Raw genomic sequence first — 26,650 nt, 5'->3', positions numbered from 1 at the left:
TATTTCATTTACAACTCATCTGGGTTGTTTCCACTTATACTAGTACATATTAAAATTACTTTTGTGATACACTAAAAACATTTTAACTTTCACAGACATGAACCACAGAAGCTAGACTTTATTAAGAGATTACTTTATTATAAATATACAGTGTTAAAATGGAATGGTACCCGACGCTGCCAGAGAGAAAGGAAAGAAAGAAAAGAATGGCAGTGAGCCTTCTGATTAAATCACAAACCGAACAAGCTTCTGATTAAATCACAAACCGAACAAGCTTCTGATTAAATCACAAACCGAACAAGCTTCTGATTAAATCACAAACCGAACAAGCTTCTGATTAAATCACAAACCGAACAAGCTTGTGATTTAATCACAAACCAAACAAGCTTCTGATTAAATCACAAACCGAACAAGCTTCTGATTAAATCACAAACCGAACAAGCTTCTGATTAAATCACAAACCGAACAAGCTTCTGATTAAATCACAAACCGAACAAGCTTCTGATTAAATCACAAACCGAACAAGCTTCTGATTAAATCACAAACCGAACAAGCTTCTGATTAAATCACAAACCAAACAAGCTCGTGATTTAATCACAAACCGAACAAGCTTCTGATTAAATCACAAACCGAACAAGCTTCTGATTAAATCACAAACCAAACAAGCTCGTGATTTAATCACAAACCGAACAAGCTTCTGATTAAATCACAAACCGAACAAGCTTCTGATTAAATCACAAACCGAACAAGCTTCTGATTAAATCAGAAACCGAACAAGCTTCTGATTAAATCACAAACCGAACAAGCTCGTGATTAAATCAGAAATCAATTCCCACTGCACTTTGGTTTTTGTAGAGATGATCTGAGTGAGATCTTCAGGCTGTGAAAGGTGCCGCATGCAGCAGGTTCATGTCAGCATGGTAAGGACCTGCTGGCGGCTTCAGACTACACTACCCATAAACCCCTCTGATCTCCAAGAGGATCAATAGTTCCAACCACAGGTTGTTTAACCATGTTATATTTCTACAGCTTATCAATAAGGAAGTTAATCAGCAACAATCAGAAAACATTTCCTTTGACATTTGAATACACAAACGTTAAATCACCGGTCATCGAGGTAAACAGGTGAAGGTCTGGGCTGATGCCCCGCCCCCAAACAAAACGTGGGACATTTCTTTGATTCGGCAACAGGTTGAGACTGCGTGGAAATATGATTAAACTCCTAGTTTATAAAATCTGAAAGTTAAACATTTATTACTGCCACGCCAGGAGAGGGAAGCAGAATAAAACGTAAGATATGGATCCATCCCTCCAGATAAACTCACGTTTGCATCCAAGTGAAATTATCATCTTAAATACTTTCCTCAGCCCTGTTCCTCATTTTCTGCCTTTTTCAGTGAAATATTTGACAATAATAATTCCAGAGCATCGTTATGAGAACAAAAGCTTCAGGGTCGCGAAGCAGCGTTTTAATTTTCTTGGCGTGGGAGCAACGGTTTACGAAATAAGAAGCGTCCACGACCTTCGACCTTCAACTTCCTGTTTCTGACCCAGATGCTGCTGATCATGGACATCGCTCAGTCCCCCGATGGACACTAGATGGCCCCGTTGTGGCCCTCAGACGGCCCGCAGAGGTCAACGGGCCCCCAAACGACGCCATTCTGATGCTGACCTCAGACGGCCTGCAGAGGTCAACGGGCCCCCAAACGCCATTCTGATGCTGACCTCAGACGGCCTGCAGAGGTCAACGGGCCCCCAAACGACGCCATTCTGATGCTGACCTCAGACGGCCTGCAGAGGTCAACGGGCCCCCAAACGACGCCATTCTGATGCTGACCTCAGACGGCCTGCAGAGGTCAACGGGCCCCCAAACGACGCCATTCTGATGCTGACCTCAGACGGCCTGCAGAGGTCAACGGGCCCCCAAACGCCATTCTGATGCTGACCTCAGACGGCCTGCAGAGTTCAACGGGCCCCCAAACGACGCCATTCTGATGCTGACCTCAGACGGCCTGCAGAGGTCAACGGGCCCCCAAACGACGCCATTCTGATGCTGACCTCAGACGGCCTGCAGAGGTCAACGGGCCCCCAAACGCCATTCTGATGCTGACCTCAGACGGCCTGCAGAGGTCAACGGGCCCCCAAACGCCATTCTGATGCTGACACCGGAGATTACCGACCTGAACGAGACGTAAACGTTTACTCAACTCGATCAAAGGACAGAAACGGCTACTAGCTAATGACCCAATGGAACTCTCGCCGGGGGGCCCCGCCCTTTCAGCCCGAATCAGGAAGACAGACAGACAGAAAGCGCTCCGATTGGCCGATCGCAGATCAACAGAATCAAAGAGTGACTGATCAGGATCTTCTCATTTATCGTCCAAGTGATCAAGATGAGCAAGGCGTGGAGAGTCCTCATCTACCCACGGGCCGAGGTGTTTCCTCGACACACTACTGCCCCCTGCTGGCACGGAGGCATTCCCTCTCACCAGGCATGGCGGCGGCGGCCTTTCCAGCAAAACACCAGAAGAAGAACATGTGAGCAGGAAGTGTGTCTTCCCTTAGTCCAGCGTGAGAAGGCGGGCCCCCAGTCAGGTGGGCCCCCAGTCAGGTGTCCATTTCCTCTGTGTTTGATTACAACGCATGACACAACATTTTAAAATAAAGTACCTCGGGTGATGGAGAGAATGTGGAAAGGAGAAGAATCGTGTGCAGGCAGGCTGGAACAGGTGGAGGAAAGTATCAGGTGTCTCTGTGATCTTAGAGACAGTGGTGAGGACAGCCATGATGGACGGCTCTGAGGTAAAGACAGGAGGCGGAGCTAGAAGTGGAGGAGATGAAGATGCTGAGGTTCTCCTTGGGAGTGTCCAGGTTGGACAGGATTAGAAATGAGACAAAAAGAGGGACAGTGAAGGTTAGACGTTCTGGAGACAAGATCAGAGAGGACAGACTTTGATGGTTTGGACATGTCCAGAGGAGAGGGTTCGGTTTCAACCACGAAAACACAGGTAAAGCATGAAATCACAATAAAATAGATAAATAATCAGGATGCATCGTCTCCTGGATGAGGTGAATCGTCTTCAATCACCCTGAAGCGAGTCCAGACGATCCTCCTTTGATCTACCGCACCCTGGATGATCCTCCTTTGATCTACCTGAAGCAGCTGACTGCTAGCTGGACCGGGCATCGAACCAAACATGAAAAGAAAAGGGCTTTGATTCAAGCAGACATTTGACCAGCGTAGGCAGTACCGGTACTTTTAATTATATTTGTATCCCGTACTGTCAGAGAACTCTAGATAAGCAACCGGCTAAACATCAAAGGATCTCTTTGAACACATTTCCAGCCGGCGACGAATCAGATCGCAGGAATCTAAGGCACGCGTGTAATGCATAGCATCATCCATACATGTTATTGATTGTCCTGTGTAACATGAGTAGTGTTAGGGGCGGAGCCCCGGGAGAGGAAGAACAGCTGTTTGGTGATTGTCTTGAATCTCAGTGTCGTTATTCCTCTGCAAAGTTCAATCAATGATGTGACTGGAAAACCCAGATCAACCAATCAGGAAACAAGGCCAGAGAGGGCCCGGCCCCGGCCCGGTCGGGCCCCAGCACCGAACCAGAGTCGGGCCCGAGCACCGAACCCGGGCCGGGCCCCAGCACCGAACCCGGGACGGGCCCCAGCACCAAACCAGAGCCGGGCCCGAGCACCGAACCCGGGCCGGGCCCCAGCACCGAACCCGGGACGGGCCCCAGCACCGAACCAGAGCCGGGCCCCGGCACCGAACCAGAGCCGACAGCTAAAAACAGGGCGTGTCAGCATTTGAAGGGCCGGCCCGCTTCAGTTCAGCCGGTCCAGGACCAGAGAGGGGGGGGGGGGTCGTTCTCTTCCTGCTGAGCCTTCTCAGTTTTAGATTGCTCCATTTGAACCAGCTCCTCCTCCTTTACAGCCGCTGCTCCTCCTCCTCCTGCTCCTGCTCCTCCTCCTCCTCCTCCTCCTCCTCCTCCTGCTCCTCCTCCTCTCTCCGTCTCGGTCCACTGGCATTCAGCTTTAGATCCTGGACTGATACACTTTCCAAACCTGGATCCATTCACGTCTTCCTCGAATTTCACCTGGAAGGGCGGAAGCCCGAGTAGGAAAGCCCGTATCCTGCTGGGGGAGCTCAGGTCCGCGGGCTCCTCCTGGTTCCTGGTCTGGAACTTCTCTCCTGCTGTACCTCCTTCTGGGCTGGAGTCCTGGTTCTGTTCCGAGCCGACGGTCCTGGCTCTCTTGGATGCCGGCTCGTCGGTGCTTCCGTGGAGCATCGCAGGGCTGGGATCCGGGTCCTCGGTACCGGGCCTCTTAGCCGGAAAGCGTCTACTGAGGTTTAGAGGCGACGCCTGCTCGGGGGGAGGGGTCAGGGGACAGCAGGGGGGCTTGGTGCTCAGGTCCTGGGACAGAGCCTCAGAGAGTCTGCGGGTAAAGGTCTGGAACTGAGACGAGCCCAGGCGAGTCCTCATCAGCTGGCACACCTGAACGCTACAATCCAGGTTCAAGGGCAGGACCCGGAGCGGGGGCAGAGCGGGCCGGCTCCCAGCGTCCCGACAGACTCCCCTCTGGGGTCCCTCGTCCACGTGGCCCCCGGAGCAGCGGGTGTGCTGCTGGAGGAGCTGGGGACGAGGCTGGGGACGAGGCTGGGGCACATCCGGGCTTCCGCCTTTGGGTTGGAGAGCGTAAACGGGGGGGCGGTGCTGCATCGGTGCTGGGGGGGTCACGGCCGGGCTCTCCAGGGTTCTCTGGAGGCTGATGCGGTTCCTAAAGACATCCAGAGGACACAGACCCTTAATGGGACCGAAGCCGCTCAGAGAGCCTCCAACGAAGTGGAGAGGCAGAGCTGGAAGGAGGACAGCTGGAGTGGAGGACACAGCGTCCACCGGGTCAGGCTTCAGCTCCTGTCCTCTGGGCTGGAAGGGAAGCAGGGGGGCCGGCAAAGGGGACGGGTCTGGAGTGAGGGGCAAGTTGACATGGAGGACGGATGGCTGGATGGGCTGCAAGAGGAAGAGGAGAAGAAAACTGAGACAAAGTCCTCCGAGCTAAAGCTGGACGTTCAGATCGTCTGAGCAGGAATGGACGCGCAGCTAGGAAGACGAGGACAGACCAGAAACGGACGCGCAGCTAGGAAGACGAGGACAGACCAGAAACGGACGCGCAGCTAGGAAGACGAGGACAGACCAGAAACGGACGCGCAGCTAGGAAGACGAGGACAGACCAGAAACGGACGCGCAGCTAGGAAGACGAGGACAGACCAGAAACGGACGCGCAGCTAGGAAGACGAGGACAGACCAGAAACGGACGCGCAGCTAGGAAGACGAGGACAGACCAGAAACGGACGTGCAGCTAGGAAGACGAGGACAGACCAGAAACGGACGCGCAGCTAGGAAGACGAGGACAGACCAGAAACGGACGCGCAGCTAGGAAGACGAGGACAGACCAGAAACGGACGTGCAGCTAGGAAGACGAGGACAGACCAGAAACGGACGCGCAGCTAGGAAGACGAGGACAGACCAGAAACGGACGTGCAGCTAGGAAGACGAGGACAGACCAGAAACGGACGTGCAGCTAGGAAGACGAGGACAGACCAGAAACGGACGTGCAGCTAGGAAGACGAGGACAGACCAGAAACGGACGCGCAGCTAGGAAGACGAGGACAGACCAGAAACGGACGCGCAGCTAGGAAGACGAGGACAGACCAGAAACGGACGCGCAGCTAGGAAGACGAGGACAGACCAGAAACGGACGCGCAGCTAGGAAGACGAGGACAGACCAGAAACGGACGCGCAGCTAGGAAGACGAGGACAGACCAGAAACGGACGCGCAGCTAGGAAGACGAGGACAGACCAGAAACGGACGCGCAGCTAGGAAGACGAGGACAGACCAGAAACGGACGTGCAGCTAGGAAGACGAGGACAGACCAGAAACGGACGCGCAGCTAGGAAGACGAGGACAGACCAGAAACGGACGTGCAGCTAGGAAGACGAGGACAGACCAGAAACGGACGCGCAGCTAGGAAGACGAGGACAGACCAGAAACGGACGCGCAGCTAGGAAGACGAGGACAGACCAGAAACGGACGTGCAGCTAGGAAGACGAGGACAGACCAGAAACGGACGCGCAGCTAGGAAGACGAGGACAGACCAGAAACGGACGTGCAGCTAGGAAGACGAGGACAGATCCAGGAAGACGATGCGGAACCATCAGTAAACGTCTGGCGTTACCTCGTGTGTGCCGCTGCCCGCTGCGTTAGCGTTAGCTTTAGCATGCCGCTGAGCTAGCAGCCTGGCCTTGTTCCGCGTGCCCGGGGGCCGGCCTCTGCCCCGCTTCACCGCCGTGACGCCGCCGCCGCCGCCGTGAGAGAACGCCGGGAGGTTTCCCTCGTCCTGAAGGCGATGCTGGTCCGTCTGAAGGAAATGAGCCGCGTCTCGGTTTCCATTCATGTTCTGGAGACTAACATCATGAACCCCCCCCCCCCCCCCCCCCTCACCGTGGGGCGAGCAGCAGCAGGACTCACCCCCCCCCGGGCTTTGGGTCCGGGCTTCCTGCCTCTCGGAGCCCTGGGTTCCGGTGGCGTGGGGGATTCTGGGACTTTGAACCCTGTCCCTCCTGCCCTGAGGTGCTCCTCATAAGGGAGCATCAGCCTGAGACACAAGCCCGGTTACAGGACGCCCACGTCTCCGTTCACACGGCGTGTCCTCGTCTCACCTCTCGTAGTGTCTCCGGGTGCAGGTAGCGGCGCTGGTGCTGCCGGGACATCCTCCCAGGTCGTTGTAGACCACCTTCCAGAGGCGGTCCAGAGTGACCTACGACACCCAAGAGAGGGTCGTGTGAACGAACTAAGTCCTTTGAGATAACCCATAACCCATAACCCATGACCCCCCCACTGCAGACCGGACCGGGCCGTGGGCAGGAACCACGGAACCACGCCCACGTGAGCCGTAGCTCTGCTGCTCCGTCTGCGGTCAGCTGAGGATCAAATACACAACGCCGTACTCAGCGTACTGCATTGTGTACCGGCCCGAACGCAGCCCCGGGTCCATTTAAATTAATCCAGAGTCATTCTGTGTTATTCTAGTTCGTCTTCTGTGGATGTTTGCTGTTTAAATATTTATGTTCTATTCAGCCAAGCCCCCGCCCCCCCCCACAGAGCAGGGCTACGGCCAATCAGCACAGCGCTCAGGAGTCGTGACTTACCCTTTTGTAGCCTCCAAGACGCTTCACCACAGAATACATGAGGAAGAGGTCGACTGGTGACAAAGAACAAAAGTATTGATGAAAGCAGCAACAGAGCAGAGCGAGCCGAGTCCGTCTCAGATTACACCGAACCGGTCCACAAAACAATCGGCATCCAGATAAAAACAAACCCCCCCCCCAAAAACCACAGAGCCATTATCGCTTCAACTGCCAAATATTCACATCTTCTGTAAAAACTATTACTTTGCTGCTCTCAACATGTAAAAATCCAGTCTAATCAATAATGTAGGTTAGAACAGAATGAACCTGCAGCTGGACCCCCCCCCCCCCCCCCAACAGTACCGGGTTTATTTAAGCTTGTTTCGAGAGCGCATGAAATGTACAATTACATCCAAAGAAATTCCATTATGGATCAGACACGAGGCCACGCCCATTATCACCCAGCCAGGTGCTCACTCTTCTTGAAGCCGAGGTTGGGAACTTTGTGGATGGGTGAGCCCCGACCGTCCATGAAGGCAGAGAGCTGATCCAGGAACAGTTGCTCCTCAGGGTGGGGGAGCCAGCTGCCCTCACAGCCCACCTCCACGCTGCCCATCACGTTCTCCTGGGGGGGGCAGAGCAGGGACGTCAGACGCTAACCGGTCCTAAGATGTTCTACGTTTGTCAAACATTGCTGAGAACATTACAAACCTTCATCCTGTCGATCCAGGACTCCGATTGGCTGAAAACGGGGGACTCTTTGCCATCTCGGCCCCTCCTCTTGCGAGGTCGTCCTCTAAGACTGAGTGACGGACATCCTGCATTTCAGAAAGCACAGACAGTATAAACAGAAGATCTCATTTTTAAATAAAGATGTGGTCAAACTAGTTACCACAAACCAGTCTAAAGCCCCCCCCCCCCCCCTTCCGGTTAGCACGTACTAAATTGCCAGGAGAAGCTGGTGCTGCTCTCCAGCGTTGGGTGGTTAAACGTGTCCCTGCAGTACATCAGCCGAATGTCAGACAGCGCCTTGACGCCCCCTAGGGCCAGCAGGTGGGGGTCCTGGAGCACTGGCCCCCTTGCTCTGCCCTGGATGCGTCTCTGCAGGGAGCGGAAGCGGCAGTACTGTGGATAGCTGAGCACTTTGATGCCCTGGGCCCCCGCCAGGTCTTCTGAGGAGAAAGAACAGACAAGTGAAGCAACCGTCCTCCTACGTGACGTTAGACCCACCAGTTCTGGGATCAACTGGGACAACGTGCACCGTCGCGCCGCTACGCTATCGCGCCGCTGCTCTGATGTTTGGCTACACTATTGCGCCGCTAGCCTATCGCGCCGCTGGACTATCGCGTCGCTAGCCTATCGCGTCGCTAGCCTATCGCGCCGCTGGACTATCGCGCCGCTAGCCTATCACGTCGCTGCACTATCGCGTCGCTGCACTATCGCGCCGCTAGCCTATCGCGTCACTGCACTATCGCGCCGCTAGACTATCGCGCCGCTAGACTATCGCGCCGCTAGCCTATCGCGTCGCTAGACTATCGCGCCGCTGGCCTATCGCGCCGCTAGCCTATCGCGCCGCTAGCCTATCGCGCCGCTAGCCTATCGCGTCGCTAGACTATCGCGTCGCTGCACTATCGCGTCGCTGCACTATCGCGTCGCTGCACTATCGCGTCGCTGCACTATCGCGTCGCTGCACTATCGCGTCGCTGCACTATCGCGTCGCTGCACTATCGCGTCGCTGCACTATCGCGTCGCTGCACTATCGCGTCGCTGCACTATCGTGTCGCTAGACTATCGCGCCGCTAGCCTATCGTGTCGCTAGACTATCGCGCCGCTGGACTATCGCGCCGCTGCACTATTGTCGTCTTTGTCATGCTTCCGGGGTAGGAACATCTAACCTCTGTAGAGGAACAAGAACCGATAACACGCACACAGATGTGGGGGCTCAGCTACAGGGCATCACAGGGGGGGGTGATAAGCGTGTTAACGCTTCGTACACTCACTTTTCTCTCGGGGGGGCTCGCTGCTCTTGCTGAAGACACTGCTGGTGTTACCCTCGTTGCCCTGCACAGGTGTGTGCAGACCATTTGTGCTGCAGGGGGGCGATTTCACACTGCAGCCTGCAGGCTCTGCACACAACCACTGCACCAGGTCCTCCACCCGCACCACCATCTTCCTGGACACAGCTAGAAGCTCATCCTGAACAAAGAGAGGAGCGCTAGTTTAGCCTCCGTTGCTCCGCCCTACCGTTCAGAACGTGACGGGTCGTTTAGTGGAACAGGTATTCTAAAGGAACACCCCGAAGCTCTACGCAGACTCGACGGGGAACCCGAGCAGCAAGCATGAAGGTCCGGCCGAGTCCTGGGACACCCAGCAGCTGCTCTGGACCCTAACCCTAACCCACCTGCCTGGAGAGAGGGGACCAGCCCACCTCAAGCCCCAAGCACACGCATTAACCCGTAAAATGAGAAAACACGCATTAACCCGTAAAATAAGAACAAACACACGCATTAACCCGTAAAATAAGAAAACACGCATTAACCCGTAAAATAAGAAAACACGCATTAACCCGTAAAATAAGAACAAACACACGCATTAACCCGTAAAATAAGAAAACACGCATTAACCCGTAAAATGAGAACAAGCACACGCATTAACCCGTAAAATAAGAAAACACGCATTAACCCGTAAAATAAGAACAAACACACGCATTAACCCGTAAAATAAGAACAAACACACGCATTAACCCGTAAAATAAGAAAACACGCATTAACCCGTAAAATGAGAACAAGCACACGCATTAACCCGTAAAATAAGAAAACACGCATTAACCCGTAAAATAAGAACAAACACACGCATTAACCCGTAAAATAAGAAAACACGCATTAACCCGTAAAATAAGAACAAACACACGCATTAACCCGTAAAATAAGAAAACACGCATTAACCCATAAAATAAGAAAACACGCATTAACCCGTAAAATAAGAAAACACACATTAACCCGTAAAATGAGAAAACACGCATTAACCCGTAAAATGAGAAAACACGCATTAACCCGTAAAATAAGAACAAACACACGCATTAACCCGTAAAATAAGAAAACACACATTAACCCGTAAAATAAGAAAACACGCATTAACCCGTAAAATAAGAACAAACACACGCATTAACCCGTAAAATAAGAAAACACGCATTAACCCGTAAAATGAGAACAAGCACACGCATTAACCCGTAAAATAAGAAAACACGCATTAACCCGTAAAATAAGAACAAACACACGCATTAACCCGTAAAATAAGAACAAATACACGCATTAACCCGTAAAATAAGAAAACACGCATTAACCCGTAAAATGAGAACAAGCACACGCATTAACCCGTAAAATAAGAAAACATGCATTAACCCGTAAAATAAGAACAAACACACGCATTAACCCATAAAATAAGAAAACACGCATTAACCCGTAAAATAAGAACAAACACACGCATTAACCCATAAAATAAGAACACGCATTAACCCGTAAAATAAGAACAAACACACGCATTAACCCGTAAAATAAGAACAAACACACGCATTAACCCGTAAAATAAGAACAAACACACGCATTAACCCATAAAATAAGAAAACACGCATTAACCCGTAAAATAAGAAAACACGCATTAACCCGTAAAATAAGAACAAGCACACGCATTAACCCATAAAATAAGAAAACACGCATTAACCCGTAAAATAAGAAAACACGCATTAACCCGTAAAATAAGAACAAGCACACGCATTAACCCATAAAATAAGAAAACACGCATTAACCCGTAAAATAAGAAAACACGCATTAACCCGTAAAATAAGAACAAACACACGCATTAACCCATAAAATAAGAAAACACGCATTAACCCGTAAAATAAGAAAACACGCATTAACCCGTAAAATAAGAACAAACACACGCATTAACCCGCAAAATAAGAAAACACGCATTAACCCGTAAAATAAGAACAAGCACACGCATTAACCCATAAAATAAGAAAACACGCATTAACCCGTAAAATAAGAAAACACGCATTAACCCGTAAAATAAGAACAAACACACGCATTAACCCATAAAATAAGAAAACACGCATTAACCCGTAAAATAAGAAAACACGCATTAACCCGTAAAATAAGAACAAACACACGCATTAACCCGTAAAATGAGAAAACACGCATTAACCCGTAAAATAAGAACAAACACACGCATTAACCCGTAAAATAAGAACAAACACACGCATTAACCCGTAAAATGAGAACAAACACACGCATTAACCCGTAAAATAAGAACAAACACACGCATTAACCCGTAAAATAAGAAAACACGCATTAACCCGTAAAATAAGAAAACACGCATTAACCCGTAAAATAAGAACAAGCACACGCATTAACCCGTAAAATAAGAACAAACACACGCATTAACCCGTAAAATAAGAAAACACGCATTAACCCGTAAAATAAGAAAACACGCATTAACCCGTAAAATGAGAACAAACACACGCATTAACCCGTAAAATGAGAACAAACACACGCATTAACCCGTAAAATGAGAACAAACACACGCATTAACCCGTAAAATAAGAACAAACACACGCATTAACCCGTAAAATGAGAACAAACACACGCATTAACCCGTAAAATGAGAACAAACACACGCATTAACCCGTAAAATGAGAAAACGACAGACTATAAAAATCAGATGCTGGAGAGAAAGCCATTCTGGAATGACTGGATGGGTCTGCAAGTCCAGCTCTAATAAAACTTTCATCTCAGCTGGGTCATCTGAAAACCTCCAGCCTCACCTGAGCTCATGGACACACCCAAACAAGCCAGTGGGGGGGGGGGGGGGTGTTCAGACCATTTAACCTTCTCATCCTCAGAAATGCAAAACGATGGATGCATGTCATCCGTCTGTTTAACAAAAACCATCGGCAGACATTTTGTGTTGCTTCACTAATTGTCTTCGGCTTTTTGGTCCCAGATGGGACGTTTTACATCGAGCTCAGGCTCCCGTCGTCCTGTCCTGGTGGGACAGGGACGTCCTGGTGGGACCTCCTTTAGTTTGAAACGTTCGCTACAGCTGGGCGATATACGGAATATACTCATGCTGCACCTGTGATGAACAGGACTAGAGATATTCTGCTTCTCACGCCGGTGGCTGAGCAGGGGGGGGGGGGGGCTCCGTGTATTACGTGTATTTTGAAATATTCTAATATTAATTTGGACATTTCAGGTGTTTGCTTTACAGTCCAGTGCAGCAACTTGTGTCCCACCTGTCCGTGCTCCCTGGTCCGACCCTTCGGCGTGTCCTCAGGCAGGAAGTAGAGTCTGGTGCTGGCCATCAGGTGGCGCTGTGCCTGGTCCTCCCAGAGTAAGGTCACCTGTGCATGAAGACAGGACGTCTTGAAACCTGCAGCAGGTGAACCTGAGAGCAACTTGCTGCCTTCACAGATCCCACGTCATGAACTGTCCCCGTGTTTCTACCCTATCGTGGTGATTTTGGGTCCTTACCAACAAAACACAGGTAAATAAACCATCCAGTCAGTAGGTCTGTAAGCCCCTCCCCTTCCGAGGGGAAAACGTGCACAAGATGTGCGTGCGTCTGCCCGTCTGCGGCCTTTTATCCATCATGCACAGGGGTCGGCAACCCAAAATGTTCAAAGAGCCATATTGGACCAAAAAAACAAAAAACAAACACGTCTGTTCAAATATATTATATATATATCTATATTCCTAAACGTGCTGCATCTATCTATATTCCTAAACGGCTCTTTTTCTCTTTTTGAGCAAAGTCTGTGTGTTTATTCTGGAAATGTCTTGCGACATTCGACTTTGTCGTTTGCTAGCTTCTCGTTCCGCTAAACCCGTCCGGTCAGCAGCGAAGGCGAACCAATCCGCCCACGTATCAATAAATGGTCCGTTTTCTTCAGACACTTTTCTTTTCTTACATTTATCCATAGTTGTCCTACCTGGGGGTCGAAGAATTCAAGAAATCGCGCGCAATTTGGCGGTTGTGACGTATATTACGAGCGACAAAAAACTTGAGTACGTTTTATTTTGTATGATTTATAATCACCATAATCTTCAAATTTAGAGTTACATTTTAAAAATGAATGAACTAAAATAAAATACATTGAATTAAATACTCATTATTTATTTTCTAAAGCCACAGGGAGCCGCAACAGAGTGATGAAAGAGCCACATGCGGCTCCGGAGCCGCGGGTTGCCGACCCCGTACAGAGACCGTCCCACACTGGGACTCTACGTTTCCTCACCTCTGCAATGCAAACGGGGTCCTGAGGCCCACAGCGGACGGAGTAGAACTCCCCGAGCTTCCACACCTGGACGGGCCCGTCGGGCTCAGCTCTGCTGCTCACCGACTTGTAGAAGGCGTAGCTGCCCCTCTGGCAGGAGGGGGCGCCCAACCACTGATGGGGGACAAGAGAGAAAGACATCCTTCAGTCTGCGGAGGTCCTCGTCCAGGCCGAGAAGCTCCTCATGATTCAACAGGAACCAGCAGACATGTCTGATAATTCATGTTATAAATATACGTCAGGAATCCCTCTCTCTCTCCCCATGTAGTGCTGTGCTCTCTCTCCCTTTGTCCCTCTTTCTGTCCGTGGTGCTGCAGAACCTGGACCCGTGTCCCTCAACCCTGATGTCCATATCGCTAGCATTAGCATTTGTAACTTTATATCACTAGCATTAGCATTTGTAGCTTTATATCGCTAGCATTAGCATTTGTAGCTTTACATCGCTAGCATTAGCATTTGTAGCTTTATATCGCTAGCATTAGCATTTGTAGCTTTATATCACTAGCATTAGCATTTGTAGCTTTATATCGCTAGCATTAGCATTTGTAGCTTTATATCGCTAGCATTAGCATTTGTAGCTTTATATCGCTAGCATTAGCATTTGTAGCTTTATATCGCTAGCATTAGCATTTGTAGCTTTATATCACTAGCATTAGCATTTGTAGCTTTATATCGCTAGCATTAGCATTTGTAGCTTTATATCGCTAGCATTAGCATTCGTAGCTTTATATAGCAGCCCTTTAGTCAGTCTCTTGTTCAGCAGCCCAGATGGTACATTTTGACTTTCTCTCTCGTCCTGGGCGAGTTTCCGCTCGGACGCCATTGACTGAGAGGGAGGGGCAAATGCAAGTGAGAAGCCTGAGCTGGAAGCCCCGCCCCCCTCCACACCCCTACTGGTACAGAGTGGTAACTGCAGACGGAGAGGCATACCACCCCACCCAGCACACACAACATGTAGCCCCGCCCCCAGCACACAACCCAATACAGGAAGCCCCGCCCCACCCAGCACACACACAGTACAGGTAGCCCCGCCCCGTGAATGCAATGAAGACTCGCCAAGTCTTCACTGTAGCCGACCAATGAGCTGACTCCTGGTTATTGGCCCCTCCTCTGATTTAATGTTGGGCGAATATTAAACATTTTCCTACAATGTGATTAGGACAAAGAATTAAAGGGTATAAAACAGATAAAGCATAAAGAGATAGCCCAGCTGTAGCCATGCAGTACACACCTGTAGTTATACTACAACAGGAGAACAGCGAGTACTACAACAAAGTTTTAACCAGTACAAAAATATTTAGCACGAGCTCTCCTGGCACAATATCAACCCCCGAATCAAACAGAAATACTCACAATATGTAGGTTTAGTTACACAATTCTGTTTAGTGAGCATCAAAACACGAGCATAAAAGCATTTATCGATCCCCTGCGTCATAAAGCATGAACGAGAGCCCTCTAGCGGCGAGAGGAGGAAGCGCTGAGCAGGCAGCAAAATCAAACCACAGAATATGAAAGACAAGAATTTAAGATGGAACCTTCATCTACGTCAGAACTCGCGATGCTTCTGGAATAATGCAGATTAACATGTCAATAGAGGAAGGAATATCAATCATTTATTCCGCCAGGTACAAAAATACATTGATTAGAACATCAGAAGACCTTGGTTATAGCCTATATTAGGGTTTAACAATAGAGCAGGTTCATTATAATCACATTTAAAACGAGATTTTACCAACATCGCAGTCCTCGTAGAAGATTTAATTTCTAACAGCTTGTCCAAATTCACGATATTAAATATTACCCCCCCCCTCAAACTGTGGAAATTACGCAGAGACAAAATGTCGGGAGGCTTGTGAAAATAATATCTCCTATTCCAGCTCGTGCCCGTCGAAGAGCAGCTAATAGAGGAATGGATCGATCCGGATCAGAAGTGATCGATGCCTCGCCTCGCTGCGAGCTCGTTGTTGTTGTTGTTGTTGTTGTTGTTGTTGTTGTTGTTGTTGAGCAGCTAAAGTTTCCACTCCAGGCGAGGAACAGTCATTTTATTAAGCTAATGTGCTGCTCGGCCGGGTGGGGGTTGGGAGCGGGACTCGACGCAACGCACAAAGACATTAATGATTAGCGGACAAATATCAGAAACGTCTCCCCGCGGAGCCTCCGCTAATTCCGGTCATAATTCCGGCTCCAGCGCGGCTCGCAGGAGCCTCTGGAGGCGAAGAAAATCAAATATCAACGGCCATTTTCCGAGGAGAAAAGTTCAGCCCGGATGAATAAAGTTGTGAATGCGGCTCGGCTGATGTGAAAACAATCAATACGGAAAGCCAAACGGAATTAAAGACAAATTCCGGATTCGATCTGAACGCGACGCCGCCAGAATATTTCCGACGTCAACAGGTGAGAAGGCGTCGAAGCGCAGAAGCACATTGATTCCGGATTAAATCGCGTTACCTGCATCGCGCTGCGCTCCATTGCGGTCCCGCATTCCCTCTGAGGCCCCTCTCCGGTTACACCGCCGGGACGCGCCGACACGAAAACGAACGCACCAGCGCAAAACGCCTGTTTCTTCTTTTTCTCTGTGGAAACGGGACAGGATCTGGGCGTGGCCAAAGTTTGCCACAGAGTAAAACTTAATAGCGAACCGGTTGGAGCATCTTTAGCTTCACAAGTGTTACGTACTTCCGGCTACGCGACCATGTGGGCGGGGTTTTGATACCAGAATGTTTGAAATCAAATGACGAATACCTGCATGTGGATGTTATATTTTATATCATTAATTCCTATTTTAGCAACAACTGAACTGAATAAAAGTTTGAATTTATTTTGGTTTATTTATTATTTTACTTTTCAAAAATATTCACTGCGATAAGAGAAAACAAGAATGCTTGTTCAATCCTAAAATTATTAATTGTCAAAATGTGTATTTTATGTCCCTCAAAACTCATAAATATACTTATTCCAACCCTGAAAGTCTTTGAAGTGTGTGACGTTATTGTCAGCTTTTACTAGCAGTTCTGGTTTGATGGTGGAGGTTCATTGGAGCTCTTTTCATGTCCTCGTCCCATGATCTCCTTTACTGCTGTCACGCTTTAATGTCATCTCTAATGATCTCCTTTACTGCTGTCACGCTTTAATGTCATCTCTAATTATCTCCTTTACTGCTGTCACGCTTTCATGTCATCTCTAATTATCTCCTTTACTGCCGTCACGCTTTAATGTCATCTCTAATTATCTCCTTTACTGCCGTCACGCTTTAATGTCATCTCTAATTATCTCCTTTACTGCTGTCACGCTTTAATGTCATCTCTAATTATCTCCTTTACTGCTGTCACGCTTTAATGTCATCTCTAATTATCTCCTTTACTGCTGTCACGCTTTCATGTCATCTCTAATTATCTCCTTTACTGCTGTCACGCTTTCATGTCATCTCTAATTATCTCCTTTACTGCTGTCACGCTTTCATGTCATCTCTAATTATCTCCTTTACTGCTGTCACGCTTTCATGTCATCTCTAATTATCTCCTTTACTGCTGTCACGCTTTCATGTCATCTCTAATTATCTCCTTTACTGCTGTCACGCTTTAATGTCATCTCTAATTATCTCCTTTACCGCTGTCACGCTTTAATGTCATCTCTAATTATCTCCTTTACTGCTGTCACGCTTTAATGTCATCTCTAATTATCTCCTTTACTGCTGTCACGCTTTAATGTCATCTCTAATGATCTCCTTTACTGCTGTCACGCTTTCATGTCATCTCTAATTATCTCCTTTACTGCTGTCACGCTTTAATGTCATCTCTAATGATCTCCTTTACTGCTGTCACGCTTTCATGTCATCTCTAATGATCTCCTTTACTGCTGTCACGCTTTCATGTCATCTCTAATTATCTCCTTTACTGCTGTCACGCTTTAATGTCATCTCTAATTATCTCCTTTACTGCTGTCACGCTTTAATGTCATCTCTAATTATCTCCTTTACTGCTGTCACGCTTTAATGTCATCTCTAATTATCTCCTTTACTGCTGTCACGCTTTAATGTCATCTCTAATTATCTCCTTTACTGCTGTCACGCTTTAATGTCATCTCTAATTATCTCCTTTACTGCTGTCACGCTTTAATGTCATCTCTTATTATCTCCTTTACTGCTGTCACGCTTTAATGTCATCTCTAATTATCTCCTTTACTGCTGTCACGCTTTAATGTCATCTCTAATTATCTCCTTTACTGCCGTCACGCTTTAATGTCATCTCTAATTATCTCCTTTACTGCTGTCACGCTTTAATGTCATCTCTAATTATCTCCTTTACTGCTGTCACGCTTTAATGTCATCTCTAATTATCTCCTTTACTGCTGTCACGCTTTAATGTCATCTCTAATTATCTCCTTTACTGCCGTCACGCTTTAATGTCATCTCTAATTATCTCCTTTACTGCCGTCACGCTTTAATGTCATCTCTAATTATCTCCTTTACTGCCGTCACGCTTTAATGTCATCTCTAATTATCTCCTTTACTGCCGTCACGCTTTAATGTCATCTCTAATTATCTCCTTTACTGCTGTCACGCTTTCATGTCATCTCTAATTATCTCCTTTACTGCTGTCACGCTCGGGCATCTATTCAGGATGCCTCCTGGACGCCTCCCTGGGGGGGTGTTCAGGGCACGTCCCACCGGGAGGAGACCACGGGGAAGACCCAGGACACGCTGGAGAGACTGTCTCTCGGCTGGGAACGCCTCGGGGTCCCCCGGAAGAGCTAGAGGAAGTGGCCGGGGAGAGGGAAGTCTGGGCTTCCTGCTTGGGCTGCTGCCCCCGCGACCCCCCCGGATAAGCGGAGGAAGATGGATGGATGGATGGACTGAATGAATAAATGTTATTTCGGTCCACTTTGACAAAGGACAATATTTCAAATGTTTATTCGGGACCGACTCCTCTTCTGATTTTCAGTAGACAATAAATTTTTATAGCAATGAATTCTTTAGGAAATTACTTAATACCTATATATATCCATACATACATGTACACATTGTCCTATGATATGAAGTCATTCCACAGCTTAACACCTCAGATTTAGTTCTTACTTTTGGTTTTCCTGAAACACAGTCCCTCATCCTGAACACGTTTTCAGTACTTTGTGGTAACAGGTCATTGTTACCCTCGCCGAAGGGGAGGCGAGGGTATTGCAATCGGGTGCGTTTGTCTGTCTGTTTGTTTGTTTGTCTGTTTGTCTGTTTGTTTGTCTGTCCGAGCGCATAACTCAAAAACTAGGAACCCAATCGACTTTAAATCTTTACACAAGCAAGGTTCTGTCCGTGGCTCGGTCCTCCACGAGAATGGCGTTGATCCGGATCTGGATCCAGATTCTAGAATTATTTTTACATCAGGAATTGTGCCTGTGCTGTAAACTGCCACTTTAAGAGGGAGGGACACGAATGGCATGATGGGAAAAAGAGTCCAGAAGGAGTCTTGTAGTACGTTCCGGAGCAGCAAGCTAGAGCAGGTTTGGCCCCTCTGATCCGGAAGCCCTGTTTACTGTCTCACAAGATCCAATAGTCTTTTGGAGGCGGAGTCTGCAGTCTCTGATTGTCTTTCTAGTTCTAAATGGGTTACATCAGCTGATAATGGCCAGATGTTACCAAGCACAAAATCAAAGGTTTTTATCGTGCCAACAACCTTTGAAATAATTTCCGACTGAATATAAGTAAACCAAATAAAGTATTCTTCAAGTACAATCGGAGAATACAGTAATTAAATTTGTCAGTAGGTAATGGACAGAATGCACATTTCTGATTCTAGATTTTCATCGTTGAGCTATTTCTTTTTTCAGACCCCAGGAAGACCGTAAACAGGGAACCCTTTAACAATAAACGTACACACGGAGGAATAAAGAGAGTCAAAATCAGGTTCGCCTTTAGCACTCATATTTGACTCGTATTTATTGACCTGCATAAATATCCTAAATTTGACAGCAGGAATCAGAAGAGAAGTATTTTCTTATCTTGATGTCATACTCGTGATTCTTTACGTCGTTAAACGAAGGCTCTACGTTCCAGTACTCGCGGCCTGAGCTCTTCAGCGCCGCCTTCGGCTCAGCTGCTTGCTTCGATGTGGTTTCTTGAAATCAATAAGGCAGTCGGTGACCTCGGAGATCGGAGTGAAGGATCGAATGGGAGAGCGACTGATCCGGATCGCTGCAGCACGTCCTCGTTCCCCGTCGTCATCGCCGTCATCACGCAGATCAATGACGTCTCTGATTCAAGAACAGAAACCCAGATTCATTCAAACAGCAGACGCCGATCCACCCGAGCAGCAGCCGGAACGGGAGCGCGATCAATAAAGCAACGCGTTCACATCTCGTTCAGACGCTTCACCTCCCACGACCTCACGGGGGTCCGCAGGGGGTCCGCAGGGGGTCCCACAGGGGGTCCGCAGGGAGTCCCGCAGGGGGTCCGCAGGGGGTCCCGCAGGGGGTCCCACAGGGGGTCCCGCAGGGGGTCCGCAGGGGGTCCCACAGGGGGTCCCACAGGGGGTCCCACAGGGGGTCCGCAGGGGGTCCTCACTTACCTTCCGAAGAGCCCGTCGCCAAACCCAAACTCGTTACCCGACACCTCGGCAGACGTTCCGTGTGACGCGTACCGGCCGCTGATAGATATTGATCCCGGTGTGTGCGTGTGAATCTACACACACAGTAGATGTACACCTTTTGGTCGTCTCCATAGTGCCGGGTATGCCGGGTGATTATTGATCTCTGTTGTTTAACTACTGTATCTGCGTAATTCAACTGCTTTGTGTGTTTTTACTACCGTGATTGCTGATTTGGGGTGACACGGTGGCGCAGTGGTCGGCGATGTTGCCTCACAGCAAGGAGCACACAGTAAATGCATACAGGGCACATCTGTATCAACGCTCGTGTTGTGTTGTGATCGTGGAGGACCGCCGGACCCGGCTGCTACACTACGGCGCCCCCTACGGCGAGCCGAGAGCACTGGAGACCGTTTCGGATCACATGACCTAAGAAATCCTTCGTAGAAGAATGAGCTCGACTTGAAGAACTCAAAGCGAGGGATAAAGTCAAAGGTCACCGCTGCACCGACAGAGGTTCGATTCCCTCTGAGCGGGCCGGGAACGAGAACAATCTAAGGCGCCTCACCCCGGCTGCAGTTCTGATCCCGACGGCCCGGCCCCTGTGGGGACAGAGAACAGGAGGTCAGAGGTACCAGAATCCAGTCATGAGGCCGGCGTGAAGCCGCTGCCTTTGTGGGTCGGAGGTCAACGTCTACCATCATGATCAAATGCCACGCAGTTTCAGTTTCCATCTGCAGATGGCGCTGTAGTCGCTGTTGGAATTTGATGACGATGATGATGAATATATTTATGAGAGAATGTTAGAGTACAAGTACAGTCACACAGTAGCATGCATTACAGTACAAGTACAGTCACACAGTAGCATGTATTACAGTACAAGTACAGTCACACAGTAGCATGCATTACAGTACAAGTACAGTCACACAGTAGCATGTATTACAGTACAAGTACAGTCACACAGTACACACGAGCTGGTGGCCACCAGGGGGTCCCTTGAACTTATTCTGTGTCCCGTACTGGGAGACATTTACTGGATCCACTAAAGCTACGAAGGGTTTTATTTACAGGTCAACAAAAGTCACTAAAGGTGGGGCTGGGGGGGCCGGGGGGGCTGGGGGGGCTTCAGGTAACTGCTGATTTCAAACTCATCTGCCACACGCAGCGCACAAGCCGCACCAAACCACCCCGGTGGTGTCGGTGGTTGAGCGGCTCGTCCTACGACCGAGAGGTTGCCGGTTGAAATCCCGGCTTCTGATTTGATGTGTGCATTGTTATTCGGGTATCTAGAGGGTTAATCCTTGGTGACCCCAAAGTCAAACGTTTTAGTTTCACTGCATCTCAGCTATCGTTCTATAGTTGCCAAACATTTAGTTTTCTTTCCTCAATCATCATAAAAAGAATCCGTTTAACCCTTAAAATGGAGATTAGCAGTGAACAGCTTTCATCCTTTCAGACTCACCTGAGTCCCGGCGCTCTGCTTGTTCCAGAGCTGAGAGCAGATCTTTCTCCTGTAAGGAGAGTAAAGAGCTGACACCCAAACGCAAGCAGCTTGTTCCAGCGACCGTGGTGAAGGCTTACCGCAGCCGGAAGCACCGCCTGCTGACGGATGCAGAGCTCCGTGTGTCTGCCGAAGTCTCTCAGAGGCACGGAGTCCTGGCAGATGTAGCACCTCTCCTTGTTCCTACGGAAAACAAAGCCACGTGAGGAAGACGAGCAGCTAGCACGAACAGAGACGCCCAAAGACGAGCAGCTAGCACGAACAGAGACGCCCAAAGACGAGCAGCTAGCACGAACAGAGACGCCCAAAGACGAGCAGCTAGCGCGAACAGAGACGCCCAAAGACGAGCAGCTAGCACGAACAGAGACGCCCAAAGACGAGCAGCTAGCACGAACAGAGACGCCCAAAGACGAGCAGCTAGCACGAACAGAGACGCCCAAAGACGACCAGCTAGCACGAACAAAGACGCCCAAAGACGACCAGCTAGCGCGAACAAAGACGCCCAAAGACGAGCAGCTAGCACGAACAGAGACGCCCAAAGACGAGCAGCTAGCACGAACAGAGACGCCCAAAGACAAGCAGCTAGCACGAACAGAGACGCCCAAAGACGAGCAGCTAGCACGAACAGAGACGCCCAAAGACGAGCAGCTAGCACGAACAGAGACGCCCAAAGACGAGCAGCTAGCACGAACAAAGACGCCCAAAGACGAGCAGCTAGCACAAACAGAGACGCCCAAAGACGAGCAGCTAGCACGAACAAAGACGCCCAAAGACGAGCAGCTAGCACGAACAAAGACGCCCAAAGACGAGCAGCTAGCACGAACAGAGACGCCCAAAGACGAGCAGCTAGCACGAACAAAGACGCCCAAAGACGAGCAGCTAGCACGAACAGAGACGCCCAAAGACGAGCAGCTAGCACGAACAGAGACGCCCAAAGACGAGCAGCTAGCACGAACAGAGACGCCCAAAGACGACCAGCTAGCACGAACAAAGACGCCCAAAGACGACCAGCTAGCACGGTTCGTGCTAGCTGGTCGTGCTAGCTGGACGCCCAAAGACGAGCAGCTAGCACGAACAGAGACGCCCAAAGACGACTTACCTGATGGCGTCGTGAGAATCTTCCGCTGCTCTTCTTGTTCTCTTTCTTCGTGACTTCAGTGATGCTAAAATGTGGAGGATAGTTTTAAGTGATTAACAAAACATCTGGAGTCCAACACTGATAAGACCACGCCTATTCTCATGGAGCTCATTAAAATGGTTCTCCCGTCACCCATGGCCCGCTCTGCATCCACGGCGGCCGTTTCTCCATCACAGGACGCAGCGTGCATCTCGATGTCAGCCGCAGGAAACGACCCCCGACAGAGGGGGCAGTCGATGCAGACTTCAGGGCCGCGCCGGCCCCCGTTCCTCGCCTCCACCCAATCTGGGCCACTTCTGCCCTCGTCCCGTTCCACACGCCGTCCTCCGATATCGCCGCCTCTCATCTTTCCTTTCATCATTTGTTCCACTGGAGATGAAAACAGTCTGAGGTCACATCCTGATGATTCAATGATTACGCTTCAATCCAAATGAATACAATAATCACAAATAGATTTACTGTAGGCGTTACCATGGTTTAAACGCTGTCCATCACGGTACGCCCATATTTAGCGTCAGCTAACAGGAAACTCTTCAACTACAGAGCGCGTATTATGCAGTAAAACAAAGTCTGACCCAAAATGTATTCGGTGTTTTTGCTCTTTGGGGAATGTTCGGTCTGTAAAATGTGCTTTCTTACCCCCAACATCCGACTCTACGTCCATCTCCTCCTCCTCCTCCTCCTCCTCCTCCTCCTCCTCACCCTCTGGCTCTGCAGGAGGACGTTTCTGGGGAATCGTCTCCCCCGTAGGCCGCTCACAGCGTTTAGGCGCTAGCTGGCACAAAGGCAAGGCAAGGAAGGTACACGGAAGAACGGAGAAATACGATACTATTCATTCACTTGAGACCTTAAGTTTGTACTTTGTAAACAGTTTATTGATTTGGGTTTTTTAATACTGTTTTTGACCCCGTGTGCTGATCAATACAAAACTGATTTTAACCATCAAACATTTCTCTCCTTGTGTTTGTGACAAAATGTTCAGATTGAGAGCACACTGATGTGAGTTTTTCCAGCTGGGAATGTGAACAGAACACGCTGTAAACGGGTCGGGAACCAAACGTATTCCAGTGAGAGCCATCGAATACATTTTAAACGTGAATTCAACTAAATGTCAGGATAAAAGCCTCTGAACGTTACGGACTAACGTGAGCGGAGCCCAGAAGCAGAACAGAGACGGTGCGATGGCTGAATCGATCATCTACACCTGGAGCTGCACACAGGACGGGGGGGGGGGGGGGGGGGCTGGAGCCCGACGTAATATATATAACAATAATACACAGCCGAGAGGAGAGAGAAACCAAAAAGCAAACGCAGCACAAGTACAGTCACTGTTTGACTGTACTTGTACTGTAATACACGCTACTGTGTGACTGTACTTGTACTGTAATACACGCTACTGTGTGACTGTACTTGTACTGTAATACACGCTACTGCGTGACTGTACTTGTACTGTAATACACGCTACTGTGTGACTGTACTTGTACTGTAATACATGCTACTGTGACTGTACTTGTACTGTAATACATGCTACTGTGTGACTGTACTTGTACTGTAATACACGCTGCTGTGTGACTGTACTTGTACTGTAATACACGCTACTGTGTGGCTGTACTTGTACTGTAATACATGCTACTGTGTGACTGTACTTGTACTGTAATACACGCTACTGTGTGGCTGTACTTGTACTGTAATACATGCTACTGTGTGGCTGTATTTGTACTGTAATACATGCTACTGTGTGACTACTTGTACTGTAATACACGCTACTGTGTGACTGTACTTGTACTGTAATACACGCTACTGCGTGACTGTACTTGTACTGTAATACACGCTACTGCGTGACTGTACTTGTACTGTAATACACGCTACTGTGTGACTGTACTTGTACTGTAATACACGCTACTGCGTGACTGTACTTGTACTGTAATACATGCTACTGTGTGACTGTACTTGTACTGTAATACACGCTACTGTGTGAGTGTACTTGTACTGTAATACACGCTACTGTGTGACTGTACTTGTACTGTAATACACGCTACTGTGTGACTGTACTTGTACTGTAATACACGCTACTGCGTGACTGTACTTGTACTGTAATACATGCTACTGTGTGACTGTACTTGTACTGTAATACACGCTACTGTGTGACTGTACTTGTACTGTAATACACGCTACTGCGTGACTGTACTTGTACTGTAATACATGCTACTGTGTGACTGTACTTGTACTGTAATACACGCTACTGTGTGAGTGTACTTGTACTGTAATACACGCTACTGTGTGAGTGTACTTGTACTCTAACATTCTCTCCACAAAGGTGAATTCTTTGGTCCTGAAATGTACGATACTCGTCATCGTCATCTTTTTTTTCTTTTTGTCATCTTCTTCGTCGAAGGGTTATCTTTGAACTTTGACCGAGCAGACTGATTAGAGAGGGGGCGTTTACCCGTTTTACCCAGCAACAGCCGACGCAGGCCAGTATCATCCAATTAAAATAATGGACGATTGTTCCCGCCTCCCTGACGGGACACGAGCAGCGAAGGATCGCTGGACGGACTAAAACGAGACAGAACGTTTTGTCTGATCGGCACACGCACCAAACGCAACCGGCCAACCGTCAGAAGAGCCACGGGGTCACGACCCCTGTTAGAGGACAGACAGAAGACGGACCGAACTCACTTCCTGTGTCCGGTCGCCATCGCTGCTCATCTGAGTTTCTGTGTGGTCAGAGACGCGATTCAGTTTCACATCACGAGGACTTCCTTCAGAATCAATGACAAGGAAAGGACTCTGTACCTGGACAAACCTCACAGTCACCAGCGTCCCCCCGTCCCTCTGCGTCCTCATCCTCAGCACCTTCTTCTTCGTCTTCCTCGGCCTCCGCTGGACGGGCTTCATCTGCGTCACACAGTTTCCCACTCCTCAGTCGGAGGCCTCTTCTGGAAAACGTAAGACGCAAACCGTAGCCCCCCCTTATTCTAGAGAACGGGGGGGCTTCTCATGAAGCCGGTTTAGGTAGAGACACATAAAAGTACCCTTTACGGAAACGGGGGGGCTTCTCACGAAGCTGGTTTAGGCAGAGACACATAAAAGTACCCTTTACGGAAACGGGGGGGCTTCTCATGAAGCTGGTTTAGGCAGAGACACATAAAAGTACCCTTTACGGAAACGGGGGGGCTTCTCATGAAGCCGGTTTAGGTAGACACATGAAAGTACCCTTTACGGAAACGGGGGGGCTTCTCATGAAGCCGGTTCAGGTAGACACACATGAAAGTACCCTTTACCTACTTTAGCCTACTTTACCTCTATCAATCAATATCAATGTATTTGACAACCGACATACATGTAAACCATATAAAAAGATAAGACACGTCTTTATAGTAATGTATTTGTACTTTGGTGTTCTACTTTAAGACCGAACAGATACTTGATCCTGTGTGACCATGAAGGCGGAGCTAATAAAGTTCCGGTGTTACCTTTCAGGAAAAGGTGCTTGACGAGATTCAGCACACACCTCCGAGGACAGAGAGTTCTATGGGGGGGAGGGGGGGGGAGCACCCGAAGATGAATACCTTATAAAGATCAAAGCATCGTGTCATTCCTCTAAATCCTTGGATCCATACCTCTGGCTGAGGCAGGATGCCCCCCCCCCACTCAGCCTTCTTCAGCAGACACCTCTGAGCCCGCTTCAGACTCTTCTCATACACCTCCATCTGAGCAAGGATCACCTGTGCAGGGACACAGAAAGGGGGTGCAGAGGTCAGTGCTTGGGCCGGTACCAACGCGGGCCGACGGATCAAAGGAACGCAAACATGTGCAAGCTCCTCTCTGATTGGTTCCTGAGACAGACACCATCTCTATGTTCAAGAGTAGACTAAAGACTTTCCTTTTTAACAA

The 26,650-nt window shown here is 49.0% G+C and overlaps 3 protein-coding genes across 3 annotated transcripts in view; all 3 read right to left on the bottom strand.

Moving 5' to 3' along the window:
* Positions 1-4,266, bottom strand: part of dbn1 (drebrin 1) — a 12,639-nt gene extending 8,373 nt beyond the window's left edge. Inside the window, exons 1-2 of the mRNA XM_068744198.1 lie at positions 3,948-4,266; positions 3,711-3,799 (exon numbers count right to left, since the gene is read on the bottom strand). Coding sequence (XP_068600299.1) covers positions 3,711-3,799; positions 3,948-4,090 — 232 coding nt within the window. The 5' untranslated portion in view covers positions 4,091-4,266. The remainder of the gene's footprint in view (positions 1-3,710; positions 3,800-3,947) is intronic.
* On the bottom strand, positions 4,109-16,008 carry zgc:77151 (uncharacterized protein LOC337153 homolog). Its single transcript, XM_068744197.1, has 13 exons — positions 15,988-16,008; positions 13,501-13,653; positions 12,499-12,606; positions 9,191-9,401; positions 8,147-8,377; positions 7,917-8,023; positions 7,683-7,830; positions 7,227-7,279; positions 6,738-6,835; positions 6,547-6,673; positions 6,254-6,436; positions 4,217-5,027; positions 4,109-4,149 (listed from the first exon to the last, which is right to left on the bottom strand). The coding sequence occupies exons 1-13, from the start codon at positions 16,006-16,008 to the stop codon at positions 4,109-4,111; spliced, it is 2,292 nt and encodes a 763-aa protein (XP_068600298.1).
* Positions 16,009-19,436: 3,428 nt separating this feature from the next.
* Positions 19,437-26,650, bottom strand: part of uimc1 (ubiquitin interaction motif containing 1) — a 12,972-nt gene continuing 5,758 nt past the window's right edge. Inside the window, exons 8-18 of the mRNA XM_068744195.1 lie at positions 26,377-26,481; positions 26,230-26,285; positions 25,550-25,731; positions 25,433-25,470; positions 23,393-23,528; positions 22,886-23,122; positions 22,715-22,778; positions 21,696-21,798; positions 21,577-21,625; positions 20,683-20,716; positions 19,437-19,782 (exon numbers count right to left, since the gene is read on the bottom strand). Of these exons, the coding sequence (XP_068600296.1) occupies positions 19,605-19,782; positions 20,683-20,716; positions 21,577-21,625; positions 21,696-21,798; positions 22,715-22,778; positions 22,886-23,122; positions 23,393-23,528; positions 25,433-25,470; positions 25,550-25,731; positions 26,230-26,285; positions 26,377-26,481 (1,182 nt within the window). The 3' untranslated portion in view covers positions 19,437-19,604. The remainder of the gene's footprint in view (positions 19,783-20,682; positions 20,717-21,576; positions 21,626-21,695; positions 21,799-22,714; positions 22,779-22,885; positions 23,123-23,392; positions 23,529-25,432; positions 25,471-25,549; positions 25,732-26,229; positions 26,286-26,376; positions 26,482-26,650) is intronic.

This window comes from Brachionichthys hirsutus, chromosome 10 (assembly GCF_040956055.1).
Source record: "Brachionichthys hirsutus isolate HB-005 chromosome 10, CSIRO-AGI_Bhir_v1, whole genome shotgun sequence".
Lineage (NCBI taxonomy): Eukaryota > Metazoa > Chordata > Actinopteri > Lophiiformes > Brachionichthyidae > Brachionichthys > Brachionichthys hirsutus.
This window is presented reverse-complemented; position numbering and strand designations above follow the sequence as displayed.

Bases quoted from the DNA above. Each gene is read 5' to 3' on its own strand.
- zgc:77151 (XM_068744197.1), bottom strand. From the start codon at position 16,008: ATGGAGCGCAGCGCGATGCAG. The intron at 13,654-15,987 runs GTAACGCGATTT...GTCCCCCATCAG, and splicing joins TGGAGCGCAGCGCGATGCAG to TGGTTGGGCGCCCCCTCCTG. The intron at 9,402-12,498 runs GTGGGACACAAG...CTCTTTGTTCAG, and splicing joins GGACCAGGGAGCACGGACAG to GATGAGCTTCTAGCTGTGTC.